Raw genomic sequence first — 18,756 nt, 5'->3', positions numbered from 1 at the left:
GGTGTTATTCCATAAAACTTAGTTTTTGTGTGTAAAACTGTTCAGAACTGTGCTAGCTAACCATGTGCTGATTAGCATCTCAAAAGTATCTAAAAATGTCACTGAAATTGAAACTTCACTACCTTTTAGTAGTGAAATCATTATTTTGGTAGTGACAAAAAGGAACACATAAAAATGTTTTAAACAAAATTTTAGTACAGTTATGCAAATCATTAGAATTTTAGTATGTTTTATTGTGCAAATCATTAGTGTTATAGAATGTGAGTGAATATTCTGTAATGTTATGTGGTCGCTACCAAAACATCACTGTCACTACCGAAAATTTGCAGTCATGACCAAAACATGGATGTTTTGTCAAAAATAAAGTATATTGAATTATCAACTAAGATGTTATTCTACTGTTTCGTTCAATGTATATTCAAGGTAATTAATCCTTCACTTTGAAATCAGTATGATAAACATTATGCCTTTTACAAAGAAATATACACTTGAAATATTGTTAAAATTGTAATTGTTATTGATTTACCTGTGAGAACTTTAAAAAAAAAAATAGCAAAAAAAAAATATATATATATATATATATATTTACAAGGTAGATGTAAACAAAATCTTAATAGGTCAATGTAAGCCTTCTTATTAAATTACTTATTATTGTGTTTTGGTAATGTCAAATTTGGGGAGAGTCCAAAAATTTCTAAAAATACAATATGAGAATTAACTGCACAATTACTTGAAATGTGTACTTTGGAAATTATACAGTTTTCATACAAACAAAATTTCAAGACATTTCCAAATCTGACTTTGCACCAATTCTGTAGAGTGCCCCATATATTGTTATCATGAAACAAAATGTCTAACATCATGAAATAAGATTTTGGTCATATCACCCACCCCTATAAAGATGCTTATTCTATCACTTAAACTCATAAATTGTATGATATCTATCCTGCATTATTTATATTTGATCGGTATAAAAATCTACTTAAAGTCTGGGGTTGTGAAAGGAGTTCAAAAATGTTTGAGAAACCCTGAGATAGAATGTGGATGTTTGTCTTTGTGATGTCTTGAATTTCATATCTACTTTTCATTCAGGCAACTATTTAAAAAAAAAAAATAGTTGTACACTGTAAAGCTGTTTTGAAACACTTTGTATGGTAAAAAAAAACAAAAAAACAAATACCAATAAAGCTGAACTTATTTAATTCCATACAGATAGGAGTCACTGGCCCGTCTCTGGAAACAGTTACTTTACTCTTGAGGCTTCGGCCTATGCGCTTCTGGCTCTTGTTAAAGCTAAAGATTTTCAGGCTGCAGCTCCCATTGTAAACTGGCTCAACAGCCAGAGGAAGTCCAGTGGAGGATATGGCACGACCCAGGTTTGTAGTGAACATTAAACATGCACATCTGCTTTGCATATCTGTCCACGTGTTAACTATGCAACATCTGGGAAACCAAAATATGGCTTTGAAAACTAGTTAAAGCCTCGTCTCCTCCCTCCCAGGCCACCATTATGGTGTTTCAGGCTGTTGCTGAGTACAGGATTCATGTGAAAGACATAAAGCAGTTAGACCTGGAGGTGACGATCCGAGTGGAAGGCAGCCGGCAGCCGATTGTGTGGAAGTTCAGCAAAGAAGACGCTCATCTCGCAAAAACAACGAAGGTGAGTTTGAGCTGAATTAAAAAACCTGTGTACAAATTGTGAATAAAAACAGAGTGCAATGATGTGGAAGTTTCAAATTTCAATATTTTATTCAGAATACAACATAGATGACATATAAAATGTTTAAACTGAGAAAAAGTATAATTTTAAGGGAAAAATAAGTTCATTTTAAATTTCATGGCATCAACACATCTCAAAAAAGTTGGGACAAGGCCATGTTTACCACTGTGTAGCATCCCCTCTTCTTTTTATAACAGTCTGCAAACGTCTGGGGACTGAGGAGACAAGTTGCTCAAGTTTAGGAATAGGAATGTTGTCCCATTCTTGTCTAATACAGGCTTCTAGTTGCTCAACTGTTTTAGGTCTTCTTTGTCGCATCTTCCTCTTTATGATGCACCAAATATTTTCTATGGGTGAAAGATCTGGACTACAGGGTGGCCATGTCAGTACCCGGATCCTTTTTCTATGCAGCCATGATGTTGTAATTGATGCAGTATGTGGTCTGGCATTGTCATGGAAAATGCAAGGTCTTCCCTGAAAGAGACGACGTCTGGATGGGAGCATATGTTGTACTAGAACTTGGATATACCTTTCAGCACTGATGGTGCCTTTCCAGATGTGTAAGCTGCCCATGCCACACGCACTCATGCAACCCCATACCATCAGAGATTCAGGCTTCTGAACTGAGCGCTGATAACAACTTGGGTTGTCCTTGTCCTCTTTAGTCCGGATGACATGGCGTCCCAGTTTTCCAAAAAGAACTTCAAATTTTGATTCGTCTGACCACAGAACAGTTTTCCACTTTGCCACAGTCCATTTTAAATGAGCCTTGGCCCAGAGAAAACGCCTGCGCTTCTGGATCATGTTTAGATATGGCTTCTTTTTTGACCTATAGAGTTTTAGCCGGCAACGGAGAATGACACGGTGGATTGTGTTCACCGACAATGTTTTCTGGAAGTATTCCTGAGCCCATGTTGTGATTTCCATTACAGTACCATTCCTGTATGTGATGCAGTGCCGTCTAAGGGCCCGAAGATCACGGGCATCCAGTATGGTTTTCCGGGCTTGACCCTTACGCACAGAGATTGTTCCAGATTCTCTGAATCTTTGGATGATATTATGCACTGTACATGATGATAACTTCAAACTCTTTGCAATTTTTCCTGAGACACTCCTTTCTGATATTGCTCCACTATTTTTCGCTGCAGCATTGGGGGAATTGGTGATCCTCTGCCCATCTTGACTTCTGAGAGACACTGCCACTCATGTTGCCAATTGACCTAATAAGTTGCAAATTGGTCCTCCAGCTGTTCCTTATATGTACATTTAACTTTTCCAGCCTCTTATTGCTACCTGTCCCAACTTTTTTGGAATGTGTAGCTCTCATCAAATGTTGAAAGAGAGACATTTTGAAATGTCATGCCAAATATTGTCTCATTTTGGATTTCATATGTTATCTATATTCTATTGTGAATAAAATATATAAGTTTATGAGATTTGTAAATTATTGCATTCCTTTTTTATTCACAATTTGTACAGTGTCCCAACTTTTTTGGAATCGGGTTTGTATATTTGCTAGTCATATTGTATGAGCAATAATTCTGGATGTATACTTGGCTTAAGTGGAAATAATTTAGTTCTCAGTCTGATATTAATCAGCTACATTTGATACATTTTATCAAGATGAGTATTTCATATTAAAAATGTACATTTTATTATTATTTTCATCAACAGATTCCATCTAATAGGGAGATCACTGTCAGTGCCAAGGGTGCTGGAGAGGCCTCTGTAACTGTGAGTAACTGAAGAAAGCAATAATCAAAACAGCAAACTGAGAATTCACTAATAACAAAACCAACTACTGACCTCAGTTGATTTTGACTGAAAGCAAATGAGCATCTACACTAGCTTTTACTCCTAAATCTTCTTGTATTTAGTCTGCATTCAAGAAATGACTTTGTGATATTTTCTTCTCTGCAGGTTGTGACTGAGTATTATGCAAAACCAAAAGAGAGCAGTGGCACCTGCAAGAACTTTGAGCTTGATTTGACTTTTGAGAGGGACGATCAAGGTAAAATTTAGTCTACTGTTTTGTGTCTTATATTCTGAAAGGGAGACATGATGATCATAAATACAAAATATGTCATTTCAGTACTTCCACTGGTGTCATATGGTGGAGAGTGAAATGTCAAAATATATTGCATAATGAAAGATTGTTTGCATTTTTCATTGTTTAATTGTCATAAATAATTTTACAAGGTACAAAAAAAAAAAAAAAAAAGTAATGGTCCAGACTTAATACAATTAAGTAAAATAGTTTTATTTTGGTTTTGGGGTGAACATTTTTTGAGATTCACACATTACTGGTTTAATTTTCTCTTTCTTTCTCTTTAGTAACATATCACGGTGCAACTGAGAGTTATAAACTCACTATCAATACCAGGTGTGTGAATAAGTGCCATTTTCATCACAATGTTTCTGTTCTAACCAGCTAAATATCAATTTAGTAGAACTTTCAAATTTCACTTTACTAAACAGTACCTCAATACAGTGAATAATCCTTGACAATTATAAAAAATATAAAATGTAAGTTTAGTTTAGCCTCTAACATTTTAACATTTAACACTGTGACCAGTCAAAGGTTTTGGCTGGAATTACAGTACTTTATTATGGCCTTTATTCTATTCTCTTGCCTGAACCACTTATTTATTGAATTCTGTTAATGCATATATAGTGCTATAGAAAGCTAACATTTGGATTGATGACTCCACAGGTATCTGTCCGCTGACAAGGATGCCACCATGTCTATATTGGACATTTCATTACTGACAGGATTTGTTGTGGATGAGAATGATCTGAAAGTGGTAAGTATCAGCTTTTCTTTTTCATCACATTTGCTATTGCCAAAATGGAATAAACAAGTCCAGGGACTTTTAATTGAAATGTGCATATAGTGTTAAGTCCGGACCTATCATGGACTCTATACTTGTACGGCAACTGCCTACATATTTCAGCTACAATTTCAATGTTACACAATGTTTGTGCTTAATTTTCTCACAATTTCCATACACTGCACTGCACTGAAGTTGTGCTGGCCACTGGGGCTAAATGCAGACACAATTTGCATTAAAGGTCATAAAGAAGTAGGCTATAAGGAGAAAAGCTGTCAAACTTTCAAATAATAACTTTCTGTCCGTGTTTGTAGTTGTCAACTGGACATGACAGGCTGATTGAGAAATTTGAGATGAACAAGCAGCTTTCAGAGCGAGGATCCCTCATCATCTACCTGGACAAGGTCTCTGTGTCAGTTTTACTCTGAAAACTACGGCTGTCCCAGACAAAATATTTTTTTCTAGTCGACTTGTAGTCACTCATTAAAACCATTAGTCAACTAATTGCACATTTATATTAATTTTATTACTTAAATATTACAACACTATGGTACATCAAGAGGCTCAAACAGTACAAGGTACTTGAATCTGTCTTAACACAACAGTGTTATAGCGACATCTTGTGGACAAAAACATTTTCAGTCTAAATATATATATATATATATATATATATATATATATATATATATATACAATTTTTTATTTATTTATTTATTTATTTTTTGCTTTAACACCTGTTAATATAATCTTTATTATAGAGTCTATAATATATTTAATATAGGTGTAATAAATGGCATATTCTGTGTAAAACACTGGCAAAGTAAAGATTATGAATGTGTCAGAAAATAAACCACAAGCAGATTTAATTATTTAATTATTTATTAATAAACTAGTGTTTTTCTCACCATCTCCACAGTACAGTGGGGAGAAATGCAACTTTCAAATGGATTACACAATCATAGTGTTTGTTTTCAATTTGAATTTATTTATTTATTTTTAAGACATATCAAGCTTTATATATATATATATATATATATATATATATATATATATATTTATATATATATATATATATATATATATATATATATATATATATAATATGATTTTAATAAAGCTAATCTCACCCATGAACTGCTTAAATGCAGACAGAAAATCACATGCCCCATCAGGGACAGTAACATACTTCACCATTGATACACTGTTTTAAAGGATGCGTATCACTCTGTCCCTCGAGCGGCTTTGGGACCCTCTGATCACAGTTTGGTTTATCTTCTCCCAGCCTATAAGCAGAAACTTAAATCAGTCAAGACTGTAGTAAGAGCTGTAAAGAAATGGACCAATGAAACAGAGCAGAATTTACAAACCAGTTCAACTGCAGTGATTGCACTGGGTGACTGAGGTGCTGCAAGCAGAGAGCTGTAGTGTAGCCTTTCTCATTTCTGCTCGCCTTCAGCGTTCTACATTAGCGGCAGATAGACGCAAGTGCACTCTCACGGAAATATACACGTGCACAGAAACTTGTTGTTAGCACTGCCCCACGACTTAAAATAGTTTCTAACCTTAAAAGCCACATTTCTCAGTAAACGGGTAGTAGCATCACTGTTCTTGAAGCAGATAAACTTGCAGTTTCACTATTAGTAGAGATTCTACTGCCAAACATTTTTGAGAGATGAACAGACTCAGGTAAATTAAAACACACTTAATCTCTCGCTCAAGCCTCTGTTACTAACTCTAAAATTACATTATAGCAACAGAGATGTGGGATGAGATGCAAAAGAAATTAGTTCTTCACACAAGAGCGTTTTAAGGACAAAAACAAGGCAAAAACGATTAATCTTGATTAATTACAGAAAACAAAATGTGATTAATTAGTTAATTTTTTATCTACATTTTATATATAGGTGCATGGTGATATAGGGGTTTTCTGCACAGTCACACAAGGCTGTTTGATTCTAATACTTGTTCCCTTTCAGTCGGTCACGTTCGACGTACGTCAGTAGTGACCGACGAATTGGGATATCGCTTAGAGAGCCCTATCATCTTCGTGTAAACTAAAACAAGCCAATGGAATTGGCGTGCGATATTTGCATAATGCGCACCGCCCCCGACAGGTGTATATAAATAGGAAGCAGATGCAATCGCACTCTGTCTTTCGCTTCGGAGCCATTCACTGGTGTCCTGTTTTAGAAGACTCCTTTCTTCGTTTGTTTTATTCTAAAACATTGCCTCAGAAGAGGATTTACAGCGAGCTTTCAGTGCTGGTGAAAGGGCACGTTCAGCGAGGTCGCGAGTCTCCGAGGAGCTGAGCTATAAGCTCGAAAACTGCTGTTTTCACAGCAACACAAAGAGCGTGTGCGTGTGTAGCGATTTGGGCCGGTTCCTCGGTGTGTCAGGGAGTGGTGTACCTGACACATCGCGTCGCTCCCTGGGTGCTTCAGCACGAGTGAGTTGACTTCCCCTTCTAAAAGAGCTTTACAGACGAACCCTGACAGTATGTCATTTCGTCTGTGCGTTAATGGGTGCGGTCGTTCCCTGGTCCCTGCTGATGGGCACAATCGTTGCATCTCGTGTTTGGGCATTCTGCACGCTGAAGCAGCTTTTGTGGATGGTTCATGTTCCCATTGCGGGAACATGACTATCGCGATGCTGAGGTCGAGACTCTCCTTCCTGAAGTCTCAGGAAGCGGGGGTCCCCTCTCCTATGCCGCGTACGACCGTTTTTTCCGGCCCCGGGAACCGGAATGACGGTACGGCGCTGTATAGGAAGGGTGACCGGAGGATTTCGGTCAGGGCTTCCCCGCCGAGCGGAAACGCTCCTCGGGCCCCTGCCGCCTCATCAGCACCGCAACCCATCGTGCCACCGTTGGTTTCCGCTGGGCCCTCTACGGACTGTCCAGCCGTTACCTTTGGTGTGCCGGCGGCGGATCAGATGTCGATCGCTGCATCGGAAGGTGAGCCTGAGTCCTCGGGGGAGGATTCGGACGCGCTGCCGCCCGGGACGGTAGCGTTGCCCGAGTCGGATCCCGAGCTTACGGCTGTGCTCTCCCGGGCCGCCTTGTGCGTCGGGCTTGAGTGGAACCCTCCACCCTGTCCCGGCCCATCTCGGTTGGACGATTGGTACTTGGCGGGGGTCGCGCTGGTCAAATCCAGCGTCCCCCCAATGCCTTTCTTCCCGGAAGTACACGATGAGGTGACCAGGTCTTGGCAAGCTCCGCTTGGGGCTCGTACAGTGCCTGGTCCCTCGTCCGCCTTCACCTCCCTGGACGGCGGGCTAGCCAGGGGGTACGCGAAGATCCCGCCAGTCGAGCGGTCTGTTGCGACGCAGTTGTGTCCAACGGCCGCTGGCTGGCGCGGTGAGCCGCGTCTCCCGTCCCAGGCCTGTGAATTCTCAGCCGGTCTGACTGAGAAAGCTTACAGTGCCTGTGGGCAGGCTGCCTCTGCCCTGCACGCGGTGGCCCTTTTGCAGGTCTATCAGGCAAAAGCGCTGTCGCAGATGCCCCAGGAAGGTCCTGACCAACAGCTGCTTGGGGAGCTGCGCGCTGCCACTGACCTTGCCCTCCGGGCAACGAAAGTGACAGCGCGTTCTGTTGGCCAGGCGATGTCTACTCTGGTAGCCCAGCAACGCCACCTCTGGCTGACCTTGGCAGACATGAGGGAGACCGACAAACATCGGTTCCTGGATTCCCCCGTGTCTCCGGTCGGCCTTTTCGGCGACGCGGTGGAGAGCTGTGCCCAACAGTCCTCCGCTGCACAGAAGCAGGCTGAGGCTATCAGACATGTCATGCCACGGCGGTCCGCTGCTGCCTCCACCCAGCCGCCCGTGGCTCAGCCTCAGCCCGCTCGTCGCCGAGGGCGCCCGCCTGCGTCTTCCTCCGCCCCTGCTAAGTTGGCAAAGCAGCAGCCTACACCAGCCAAACAGCAGGGTGCCGGGCGCGGACGTGGTGCCCAGCCCGTCTCTGCCAGCCAGGTGGCAAGCGGTCGGGGAAAACTCGGCCCTGAGACGGGCGACCTGGAGCGGAAGGTTCCTGCCCTTTGGGAGAGTATTCCATCTGCTCTCCCACCCCCAGAGGAGGGCCGGGGGGATTTTGTGGCGGCTGTCCATCTACCGCCGCTGGCTCTCCGGAGTCCAGCGGTACCCACTTTGCCACAAAAGGAGCAGTTTCCTCAAACTCCAGGTCACAACAGGGGGTGTCTGCCAGTGTGCCAGGCTCCGCCTCGCTGCTGTCAGCTCCCTCCCCATTCGCCAGCAGGTGGCAGTGTGATGGTGCAGACCGCGTCCCGTGCGCCGTCTCCCATGCACACTGCTGCCTCGCAGAGTCTGACCCCACTCCGGGCCGCCCCCAAGCCGTCCGGGTCGGGTCCCTCTCTGCCTTGCTGCCCCACCCCCGGTGCGTCTGTGGTGCCTTTGGTCCTGCTGGCTCAGTGTCTGGAAGCATGGAGCACGCTCCCCAGCCTGTCCAGTTGGCTCATTCGTACTATCAGACTCGGCTATGCGATTCAGTTCGCCCGGCGTCCCCCGGTCTTCAGGGCTGTCCACTTCACTCCGGTGTCGTTGGACAGTGCTCCTGTTCTCCGGGTGGAGATGGCTGTCCTCCTGGCGAAGGGCACAATCAAGCCGGTCCCTCCAGCCGATATGAAGTCGGGGTTTTACAGCCCCTACTTCATTGTACCGTAAAAGGGCGGTGGGCTACGGCCAATCCTGGACCGTCCCCAGGATTGGTTTGCAGCAATAGACCTGAAGGACGCATACTTTCATGTCTCGATTCTGCCTCGACACAGACCCTTCCTAGGTCGGTCTGCGTTCGAGGGTCGGGCATGTCAGTACAAAGTCCTACCCGACATGGTTGTAGCTCCCAACCGGTTGGGTCTTCAGGTCAACTGGGACAAGAGCAAACTCGCCCCCGGGTAGAGGATCTCTTGTTTCGGTCTCGAGCTAGACTCGGTCGCACGGACTGCGCGTCTCACCGAGGTGCGCGTCCAGTCGGTGTTGAACTGCCTGAGCTCGCTCAAGTGCAGGACAGCGGCTCCACTGAAAGATTTTCAGAGGCTCCTGGGGCATATGGCATCTGCAGCCGCGGTAACACCGCTCGGATTGCTTCATATGAGACCGCTTCAACACTGGCTCCGCGGCTGGGTCCCGAGATGGGCGTGGCAGTGCGGCACGCTCCGTGTCCCCGTGACACCGAGCTGCCGTCGCACCCTTATCCGGTGGTTGGACCCTTCGTTCCTGTGGGCCGGAGTACCCCTCGAACGAGTGTCCAGGCACGCTGTGGTCTCCACAGATGTCTCTGCCACGGGATGGGGGGCCACGTACAACGGGCATGCAGTGACAGGTCTTTGGACGGGGCCTCAGCTGCATTGGCATACCAATTGCCTCGAGTTGCTAGCGGTTCGTCTTGCGCTGGCCCGCTTCAAGGAGCTGTTGTCAGGCAAGCACGTTCTAGTCCGCTCACTAAGCATTGCGGCCGTTGCGTACACCTACCGTCAAGGTGGTCTACGCTTCCGTCGCATGTTGCAACTCGCCCGCCATCTCTTGTTGTGGAGTCAGAAGGATCTGAGGTCCCTTCGGGCCACTCGTGTCTCAGGTGTGCTCAACCGTGCAGCCGACGAGCTGTCACGGCAGCATCTACTTGCGGGCGAGTGGCGGCTCCACCCCCAGGCGGTCCAGCTGATTTGGCAGCGTTTCGGCGAGGCCCAGGTAGTCCTGCTTGCCTCCCCGGAAACTGCCCTCCGCCAGTGGTTTTATTCCCTGACCGGCGGCACGCTCGGCACGGATGCCCTGGCACACAGCTGGCCCCCGGGTCTGCGCAAACATGCGTTTCCCCCAGTGAGCCTTCTCGCACAACTCATGTGCAAGGTCAGGGAGGACGGGGAGCAGGTTCTGTTAGTGGCTCCGTACTGGCCCACTCGGACCTGATTCTCAGACCTCATTCTCCTCGTGACAGCACCTCCCTGGCCGATTCCTCTGAGGAAGGACCCCCTGACTCAGAGACGGGGCACCCTGTGGCACCCGCGTCCCGATCTGTGGAACCTCCACGTGTGGTCCCTGGACGGGATGCGGAGGTTCTGAGTGATCTCCCGCAAGCGGTCGTAGACACCATCACTTCCGCTAGAGCTCCTTCCACTAGGAATCTCTACGCGCTGAAGTGGAACCTGTTCGTCGAATGGTGCGCCTCTCGCCGAGAGGACCCCCGATCATGTTCGGTCGGATCCGTGCTTTCCTTTCTGCAAGATGGGTTGGAGCGAAGGCTGTCTCCCTCCACCCTCAAGGTGTATGTTGCCGCCATTGCCGCACATCACCATGCAGTTGAGGGTAAGTCCCTGGGGAAACACGATCTGATCGTCAGATTCCTGAGGGGGGCCAGGAGACTGAATCCTCCTCGCCCTTCCTCCGTACCCTCTTGGGATTTGACCCTGGTTCTCACAGCTCTCTGGGGTCATCCCTTCGAACCTTTGCAATCAGTCGACCTGAAACTAATGTCTCTTAAGACGGTTCTTCTGGTTGCATTGGCTTCCCTGAAGAGGGTAGGGGATCTGCATGCATTTTCGGTCGACGAAACGTGCCTAGAATTCGGGCCCGGTGCTTCTCACGTCATCCTGAGACCCCGGCCTGGATACGTGCCCAAGGTTCCTACCACTCCCTTCAGAGATCAGGTAGTGAACCTGCAAGCGCTGCTCTCGGAGGAGGCAGACCCAGCCCTAGCTTTGCTCTGTCCCGTCCGCGCTCTGCGCGTTTACGTGGACAGAACGCGAAGCTTCAGGACCTCAGATCAGCTCTTCATCTGTTACGGAGGCCAGCAGAAGGGAAAGGCTGTCTCCAAGCAGAGGATGGCCCACTGGATAGTGGATGCCATCGCCTTGGCGTACGAATCCCAGGGCGTGCCTTGCCCGCTCGGGTTGAGAGCCCACTCCACCAGAGGGGTGGCCTCTTCCTGGGCGCTGGCTCATGGCGCCTCGCTGACAGATATCTATAGAGCTGCGGGCTGGGCGACACCTAACACGTTCGCTAGGTTTTATAGCCTACGTGTAGAGCCGGTATCCTCGCGTGTACTCGCATCCACTAGTCGGTAGACGTGTTGTACCCACTCTAAGTGTCGGCTTGCAATGCCATTCCCGCCACTGGCCGGATACGTGCATACTTTCACTCCAGTCGTGTTCCCCGCTTGGTGAACCCTGTCGAGTTCCTCCGCCTCCCCCTTCGGCTCGGACATTGCGGAGTGTCTGATGCCAGGCCTACATCCGTCGCTGACGCTGTCTGTTGGCTGGGGCCCATATGTCGTGACCCCTCTACGTGAGCGGTCCCATATGTGTATTTTCCACGGTTTAAAACTCCCTACGGGCCGAGTCCGTGTCTTTCCCTTAGCAGAGCCAGCTCTGCTGTCACCTGTCAGATGAGTCTCCCCCTAACCAGGTGGAGCCATCCCAGGGACTCCATATGCGTACTGCCCCTCCGGGCCAGTCCATATGTGCATTCCCACGTAAACTCCTCCCCCATTGGGTAGGTAGTGGTTTCCGCAGCGTCCCTTACGGGTTCGCTTCCCCAGTGTGTCTAGTTTACTTAGTGGGTAGTGGTTAGACAGCAGTAGACTCTCTCGGTGTAAGCTCGCCCCCTTCACCGCCAGCCGGTGCTATGGGCGGCTGAGCTTGTGCTGGGCACTGGAAGGGGTTTCGTAACTGTGGCGCTTTAGTTGGGATCCCAATTCGTCGGTCACTACTGACGTACGTCGAACGTGACCGACTGAAAGGGAACGTCTCGGTTACGTATGTAACCCTCGTTCCCTGAAGGAGGGAACGGAGACGTACGTCCCGTCGCCACAGTTTCTGTACCCTCGCTGTAGTGCGGACACCAGTTGTCTCCTCAGCGAAAAACAGAGTGCGATTGCATCTGCTTCCTATTTATATACACCTGTCGGGGGCGGTGCGCATTATGCAAATATCGCACGCCAATTCCATTGGCTTGTTTTAGTTTACACGAAGATGATAGGGCTCTCTAAGCGATATCCCAATTCGTCTGTCACTACTGACGTACGTCTCCGTTCCCTCCTTCAGGGAACGAGGGTTACATACGTAACCGAGACGTTTTATTTTGTTTTTTATTTATTTTAACAGTCATTCCCGCATCCCTAGTCTAAAGTGTCTGCTATTTGCGCTTGAACTTGCAGATTTCTCATAAAAGGAAAGATAGGATCACCTTCAGGCTGCACAGGGTTATGAACGGAGGCTATATTCAACCAGCAGCAGTGACTGTATATGAATACTACTCTATAGGTATGAAACTGATGTACATGCAAACACTCCAGTAACCTGACATAAATTGCATATACTTTTATCAGTTCATCAGGAAACAAATTTGTTTACCAGACCCAACCATAAATGCTTCTGAATATTGATTTGTTTGATGTAAAACTACAGATGTATGTACTACAGATACTTGCCTCAATGAAGTGCACTCATTTAGAACATTAGAAACAATGTTATTTTATTCTTCATATATATATATATATATATATATATATATATATATATATATATATATATATATATATATATATTTTTTTTTTTTTTAATATATAAATATATATATATATATATATATATATATATATATATATATATATATATATATATATATATATATATATATACTTCAAGCATAGCATCAAATACTTTGACAAATACTAGCATCTATATCAATAGTCCAGTGTTTTGTGACCTTATTTTGCTATTATCTGGTTTAATCACAATCAGATTTTTTCCAGATCCCTTAGTAAACATGTTATTTTCCTCATTATTTAAGGAACAGACAGAGTCTCTATGGAATGGGCATATAGTGTCATTTTATTACAGTGTTTTATATATATATATATATATATATATATATATATATATATATATATATATATATATATATATATATATACCACTGATGAACAACAAGCGGTCCCAGCCGGGTTCATCACTTGTTGGGATCCCCTTAACCGTGGTCTGTGCTATTTGCAGCACATTTCTGTATTTGGTTGCATTATGCAATGTTTTCTTAATTTGCTGGTGTTTTTTACACTTGCAGCACGTTGAGCTTCTAATTAAAGTTATTAAACATATATCTACTGAATCATAGTTAATACAATTTATCTTAAGGTTAAATTCTTGTTACATTCGCAACATACATTTCTCAGGGTTCCACTGACACAAATCTAACAACTGAAGAATTTAGTTGAGATTTGCACTAACTTTGAGCTTAACATCATTTAAAATAAACATAATGATTACTGTAAAAGATGTTGTATATGTTCATTGAATATTTTATCTATTTGGAGATTATTTCCATGGCTGACTGCTATATCTCTGATGCTACAACACAATAAACACTGTATACAGTACCTGTGTGACCATGTGATTCCTGATTCCTCCATGTTTAGAAAATCGCTGTGTGAAGTTTTATCATCCGACCAGGAAGGAAGGAGCTCTTCAAAAAATCTGTAAGCAAGATGTCTGTCGGTGTGCCGAAGGTAATGTGCATTTTGTTTTCATATAGAAAGTTTAAGTAAGAGTTATATGCTGTTAATCCACAGCAGGTTTATTTCTCTGTCTATTGCTGATACAGAAAACTGCAGTCTTCAACGGAAGGAGAAAATTATCGAGGCTCAGCGTAATAAGAAAGCATGTGAACCAAAAATAAATTACGGTAAATTATCATGCGTGTCTAATATATATATATATATATATATATATATATATATATATATATATATATATATATATATATATATATATATATATATATACATACATACATACAGTGGGTACGGAAAGTATTCAGACCCCCTTAAATTTCTCACTCTTTGTTATATTGCAGGTATTTGCTTAAATCATTTAAGTTAACTTTTTTTTTTCTCATTAATTCTCATTTGCTCTGACATGCACTGTGAGCTGTAAGGTCTTATATAGACAGGTGTGTGGCTTTCCTAATCAAGTCCGAATCAATATAATCAAACACAGCTGGACTCAAATGAAGCTGTAGAACCATCTCAAGGATGATCAGAAGAAATGAACAGCACCTTTGTTAAATATATGAGTGTCACATGTGATGTTTCAGTTTTTCTTTTTTAATAAATATGCAAAAATGTCAACAATTCTGTGTTTTTCTGTCAATATGGGGTGCTGTGTGTACATTAATGAGGAAAAAAATGAACTTAAATGATTTTAGCAAATGGCTGCAATATAACAAAGAGTGAAAAACTTTAAGGGGGTCTGAATACTTTCCGTACCCACTGCGTATATATATATATATATATATATATATATATATATATATATATATATATATATATATATATATATATATATATAAATTAATTAATGATGTGATAAGATGCTAAATCAAATTTATCAATTTTTACAGTTTATAAGGCTGTTCTGCTGAGGGCAGATGATGACGCTTCATCAGTTTATTACAATATGAGGATTGAAAGTGCCCTCAAAACAGGTATAATTCTTCACTCAAACCACCATGTATAAATTCTGTCAATTGAAAGATTAAGTTTCCCACTTATTTCAGCAGTAAGATGTAAAGTGTTTACAGATCTTCTGCTAATATCTGGTTTAAGTTTAACCCACAGACTATAAGCTACCCACGTCTGGTCTCAAAGGGTTAGTTCACCCAGAAATTAAAATTAGTCATTTACTCACTCAAACCTGTACGAGTTTCTTTCTTCTGTTGAACTAAAAAGAACATATTTTAAAGAATATGGGAAGCCAGACAGTTCACTGTTGTAACTGACTTACATTGTAGGAAAAAAAAACTATGTAATACGATGGCTATCGTCAAATGTTTGATTACCAGTGTTGGAAATCTCAGAAGCGAAGACCAGGAGACTTGGATGTCTAACTAAGGCAGTGTACATTGAAGTTTATATACATTTTAGGGGGCAGTGTTTATGCAAATGAAGTATTCAGGGATAGGAACCCGCCCCAGACTCTAGAGTGTCGCAAGTCCTAATCCAATCAGCATACCTATTCAAAGAATGGGACAGGGGCTACGAGATAGCCTGACTACGTCAGACTTCCTACTTCCGCTCAATTTCATTTCGCTTCTGTACTCAGTCTGAGACAGCGTCAGAGCTTTCTGTTTACCACCGGTCTGGAAACAGCCGGGCCAATCAACGAACAGAGGGCGGGCTGAGAGCCGTGACGTAGATGCTAAGCGCAGAGTTTTACATTGTAGGTTAGAGAAATCGAAAACCGAAACGACCGCGGAAATGGGAAACGAGACACGGGATGCAATTCGCTCTGTTATGGAGAACATTTAACTCTTTTTCAAACTGAAGCCAGAACAAGAAGAGTGTTTGATAAACATTTGTTTTATCATGTGTTTACAACAGGTTTACAGTGGAAGTTCAATCATAGATTTGAGTTCGATGCATGCATGATGTCTGTGCTTCGATGCGGCTGTACAGGCACATAACATACGTCATAACTAAACGTATCTGATTGGCTTACGGGGAACCAATGATTTTAAACTTCAGACAAGCGCCCCCTGGCGAGAGAGAAAACACTTCTCTATTATGCCATTCCAGACTCTGTCTACGAAGCAAAGTGAAGTAGCAGAGTCTGGTATTACCAGGCTAGCTCCGAGAGCCATTAATGACAAAAGGTGAGAATTTCAGTAATCACTCATTAGACATACAATAATGAGAACAGGATCTGGCAGAAGACTCTTGCTGGAAACTTTGCTAAACAGAATCATGAATCGGATGTCGTCGTCATACAGTGTACTTCACCTTAGTATTTCATGTGAGGTTATGTCAGGATGTAGGATCAGCAGATTTTCAACAGATTCTTAAATTTGCAATCACACACCAGCATTTTTCAGAATATCTTCTTTTTTAGTTCAACAGAAGAAAGAAACTCATACAGGTATGGAACAAACTGAGGGTGAGTAAATAATGACAGAATTTTCATTTTTGGCGGAACTATTCCTTTAATGGTCTTTACAGTGTTTTAGGAGAAACAAAGATTATTTTAGTTGTGTTGTGCCAATACAAACTCAATGTCTCAGAGAGACAATCAGACATGTCAAGATCCTTGTGTGATTGTGATTTGTGTTCGATACAGTGCAGTGCTTCCCACACATAGACTTTACTTGGGCGGGCCGCCCACGTATAATAACGGCCGCCCAAGTGTATTTGGAGACACATTTTTGCTTTTATTATTTTTATCCTCTTATACTTTTATATCCTCGCAAGATAATGAAACCATCCGCGATCGATAAACTAGTCGTTTCATACCTGCTCGTTACGTGTGCGTCAGAACTGTTTACATTCTGACATTCCTACAGGCGCTCCATTTTGCAAAGTCACTAGGCGGCACTGTTGTGCTTTCTACAAGCTCGTGCAACAGCGCTTCAGTCTGCTTCAAAGTGATTATCAATCAATGAAAAATATTTATGCTAAGCGATTGCTAATGAACTCAAGTTGATGAATTATTACAAAGTCTACTTCATGGCCTTTATATAAAATGTTTTAGACGACTGTAAGAATCTGAAGGATCAGCCTGCAATAGTGCAGACATTTCAAAATAAGAGTCCCTGTGTATTTCGGGCTTGTTTATAATTAAAAGTCACACGCTATTTTTTTTTTTCTTTTTCTTTTGGGCATTATTGGTATTTTGGTTACACAATAAATTGTATTTAATTTGATTTCCATTTAATTCATAGTAAATTATTGTAGTCTCTCCCACAGGAAGAAAAGACTAAGAACATTATTTGACACATGTATATTATTAATTTGATAAATTTTACTAGTAAAATCTGTGTCCCATTCACTGAGAGAGACACTATATGACAGCAAGGAGAACATAGGAAAAGGTGACCCATTTAAATGCTGTAATTTTGCATAATTTACAATGCATAATAATGCATAATATTAGTATGTAATTAAATGTAATATGCTATGTAATGAAAATTTATTTCAATGAATAAAAATACTGTTAAAAATCACACATTATTTGTTTGTCACATGTAGTAGACCATTTTTGTGCCGTGGGTAATAGGAGGATTTTTCGCCCGGCTACCACCGCAAATATATTTCAAACCTGTGGGAAGCACTGCAGTATATTGTGTTAATACAGTATTTAAATGTTGCATATTTGTGTAGAAACGGAAAACAATGTGGTGGGGAAGCAGCGCATTTTCACTGTACAGATCTCTTGCAAAGAAGCTTTGGATCTGAAGCGGGGTGAGAGCTATCTGATCATGGGCCAGTCTGATGATGTCCAACTGGAAGGTGGAAAGTAAGTGCACTTGAACTGTGATCCAAAGTGTGTGTGTGTGTGTGTTGTGATCTGTGAATGTACCTCTGTATTCATGAGAGAGTGTGAGATACTGTATGTGTATCTGCTGACGGTGTCTGTTATTTGTTTGTCTGTATTGTTTTTGTGTCTAATTCACTGAAGGAAGTATGCAAACTGAAAAATTACTCAAATATCTCTTTTAAATAAAATTGTTTAAGCATGCTTAAGTGGAACGTATTAGTACAAATAGCACTGATTTTTCTTAAAATGCTGCATTCTATCCCTGACGGCAACATAGTGTCGGCCCAGATCTGGTCCGTGTCTAATCCACATGTACCAGATGTGGACCGGATCTGGGCCAGATTATGTTACTGTCTGGGATCAGAAACCTCATTTACAACAAAAAAGAAGCATGTAAAATGCAGAGTTTCTCACTGAAGTAACACTCAAAGTGGTGCAAATGTTTAGAGAATGTGTCCATGTTTCTTTTACACACTTACTTAGAAATGTCCTTCCTCTGATTCCTCTTCAGAATTCAGTACGCTCTGGGCGAGAGGACGTGGGTGGAGTTTTGGCCCAGCTTGGAGCAGAGCAAGATAAGTGCTGAACTCAAAGAAAAATACAACGGCATGTTGAGTCTCCAACAGGATCTGCGCTTCGGCTGCGGCTAATCAGTCAAAACGGCCCTAATGCCAGACTGATGCTTTGAGATGCTCAATGACATAATTAAATATTACAATTCAGAAAGTCAGTATAGCTTGCTTATAACTATTAAACATAATTGCATAAACGCAACTGTTACTTTTTTCAGTAAATATAATTTTACTCTATAATAAGCATTACTTGATTGCAATGCCATTCCAAAAGAAATGTTACATGTTTAAGCTGATTTCCATAATAAAAAAAAATTCGA

General features: G+C 42.7%; 1 protein-coding gene across 1 annotated transcript in view; it reads left to right on the top strand.

The window, feature by feature from the left end:
• LOC137031476 (complement C3-like) overlaps window positions 1-18,756 on the top strand; it is a 40,788-nt gene extending 22,032 nt beyond the window's left edge. The window contains exons 29-41 of the mRNA XM_067402453.1: window positions 1,213-1,376; window positions 1,502-1,660; window positions 3,395-3,454; window positions 3,641-3,731; window positions 4,055-4,103; window positions 4,434-4,524; window positions 4,866-4,955; window positions 12,716-12,821; window positions 13,973-14,062; window positions 14,158-14,238; window positions 14,956-15,039; window positions 17,708-17,843; window positions 18,376-18,756. Coding sequence (XP_067258554.1) covers window positions 1,213-1,376; window positions 1,502-1,660; window positions 3,395-3,454; window positions 3,641-3,731; window positions 4,055-4,103; window positions 4,434-4,524; window positions 4,866-4,955; window positions 12,716-12,821; window positions 13,973-14,062; window positions 14,158-14,238; window positions 14,956-15,039; window positions 17,708-17,843; window positions 18,376-18,514 — 1,340 coding nt within the window. The 3' untranslated portion in view covers window positions 18,515-18,756. The remainder of the gene's footprint in view (window positions 1-1,212; window positions 1,377-1,501; window positions 1,661-3,394; window positions 3,455-3,640; window positions 3,732-4,054; window positions 4,104-4,433; window positions 4,525-4,865; window positions 4,956-12,715; window positions 12,822-13,972; window positions 14,063-14,157; window positions 14,239-14,955; window positions 15,040-17,707; window positions 17,844-18,375) is intronic.

The sequence above is a fragment of the Chanodichthys erythropterus genome, chromosome 12 (genome assembly GCF_024489055.1).
Source record: "Chanodichthys erythropterus isolate Z2021 chromosome 12, ASM2448905v1, whole genome shotgun sequence".
In the NCBI taxonomy this organism is placed as follows: Eukaryota; Metazoa; Chordata; class Actinopteri; order Cypriniformes; family Xenocyprididae; genus Chanodichthys; species Chanodichthys erythropterus.
This window is presented reverse-complemented; position numbering and strand designations above follow the sequence as displayed.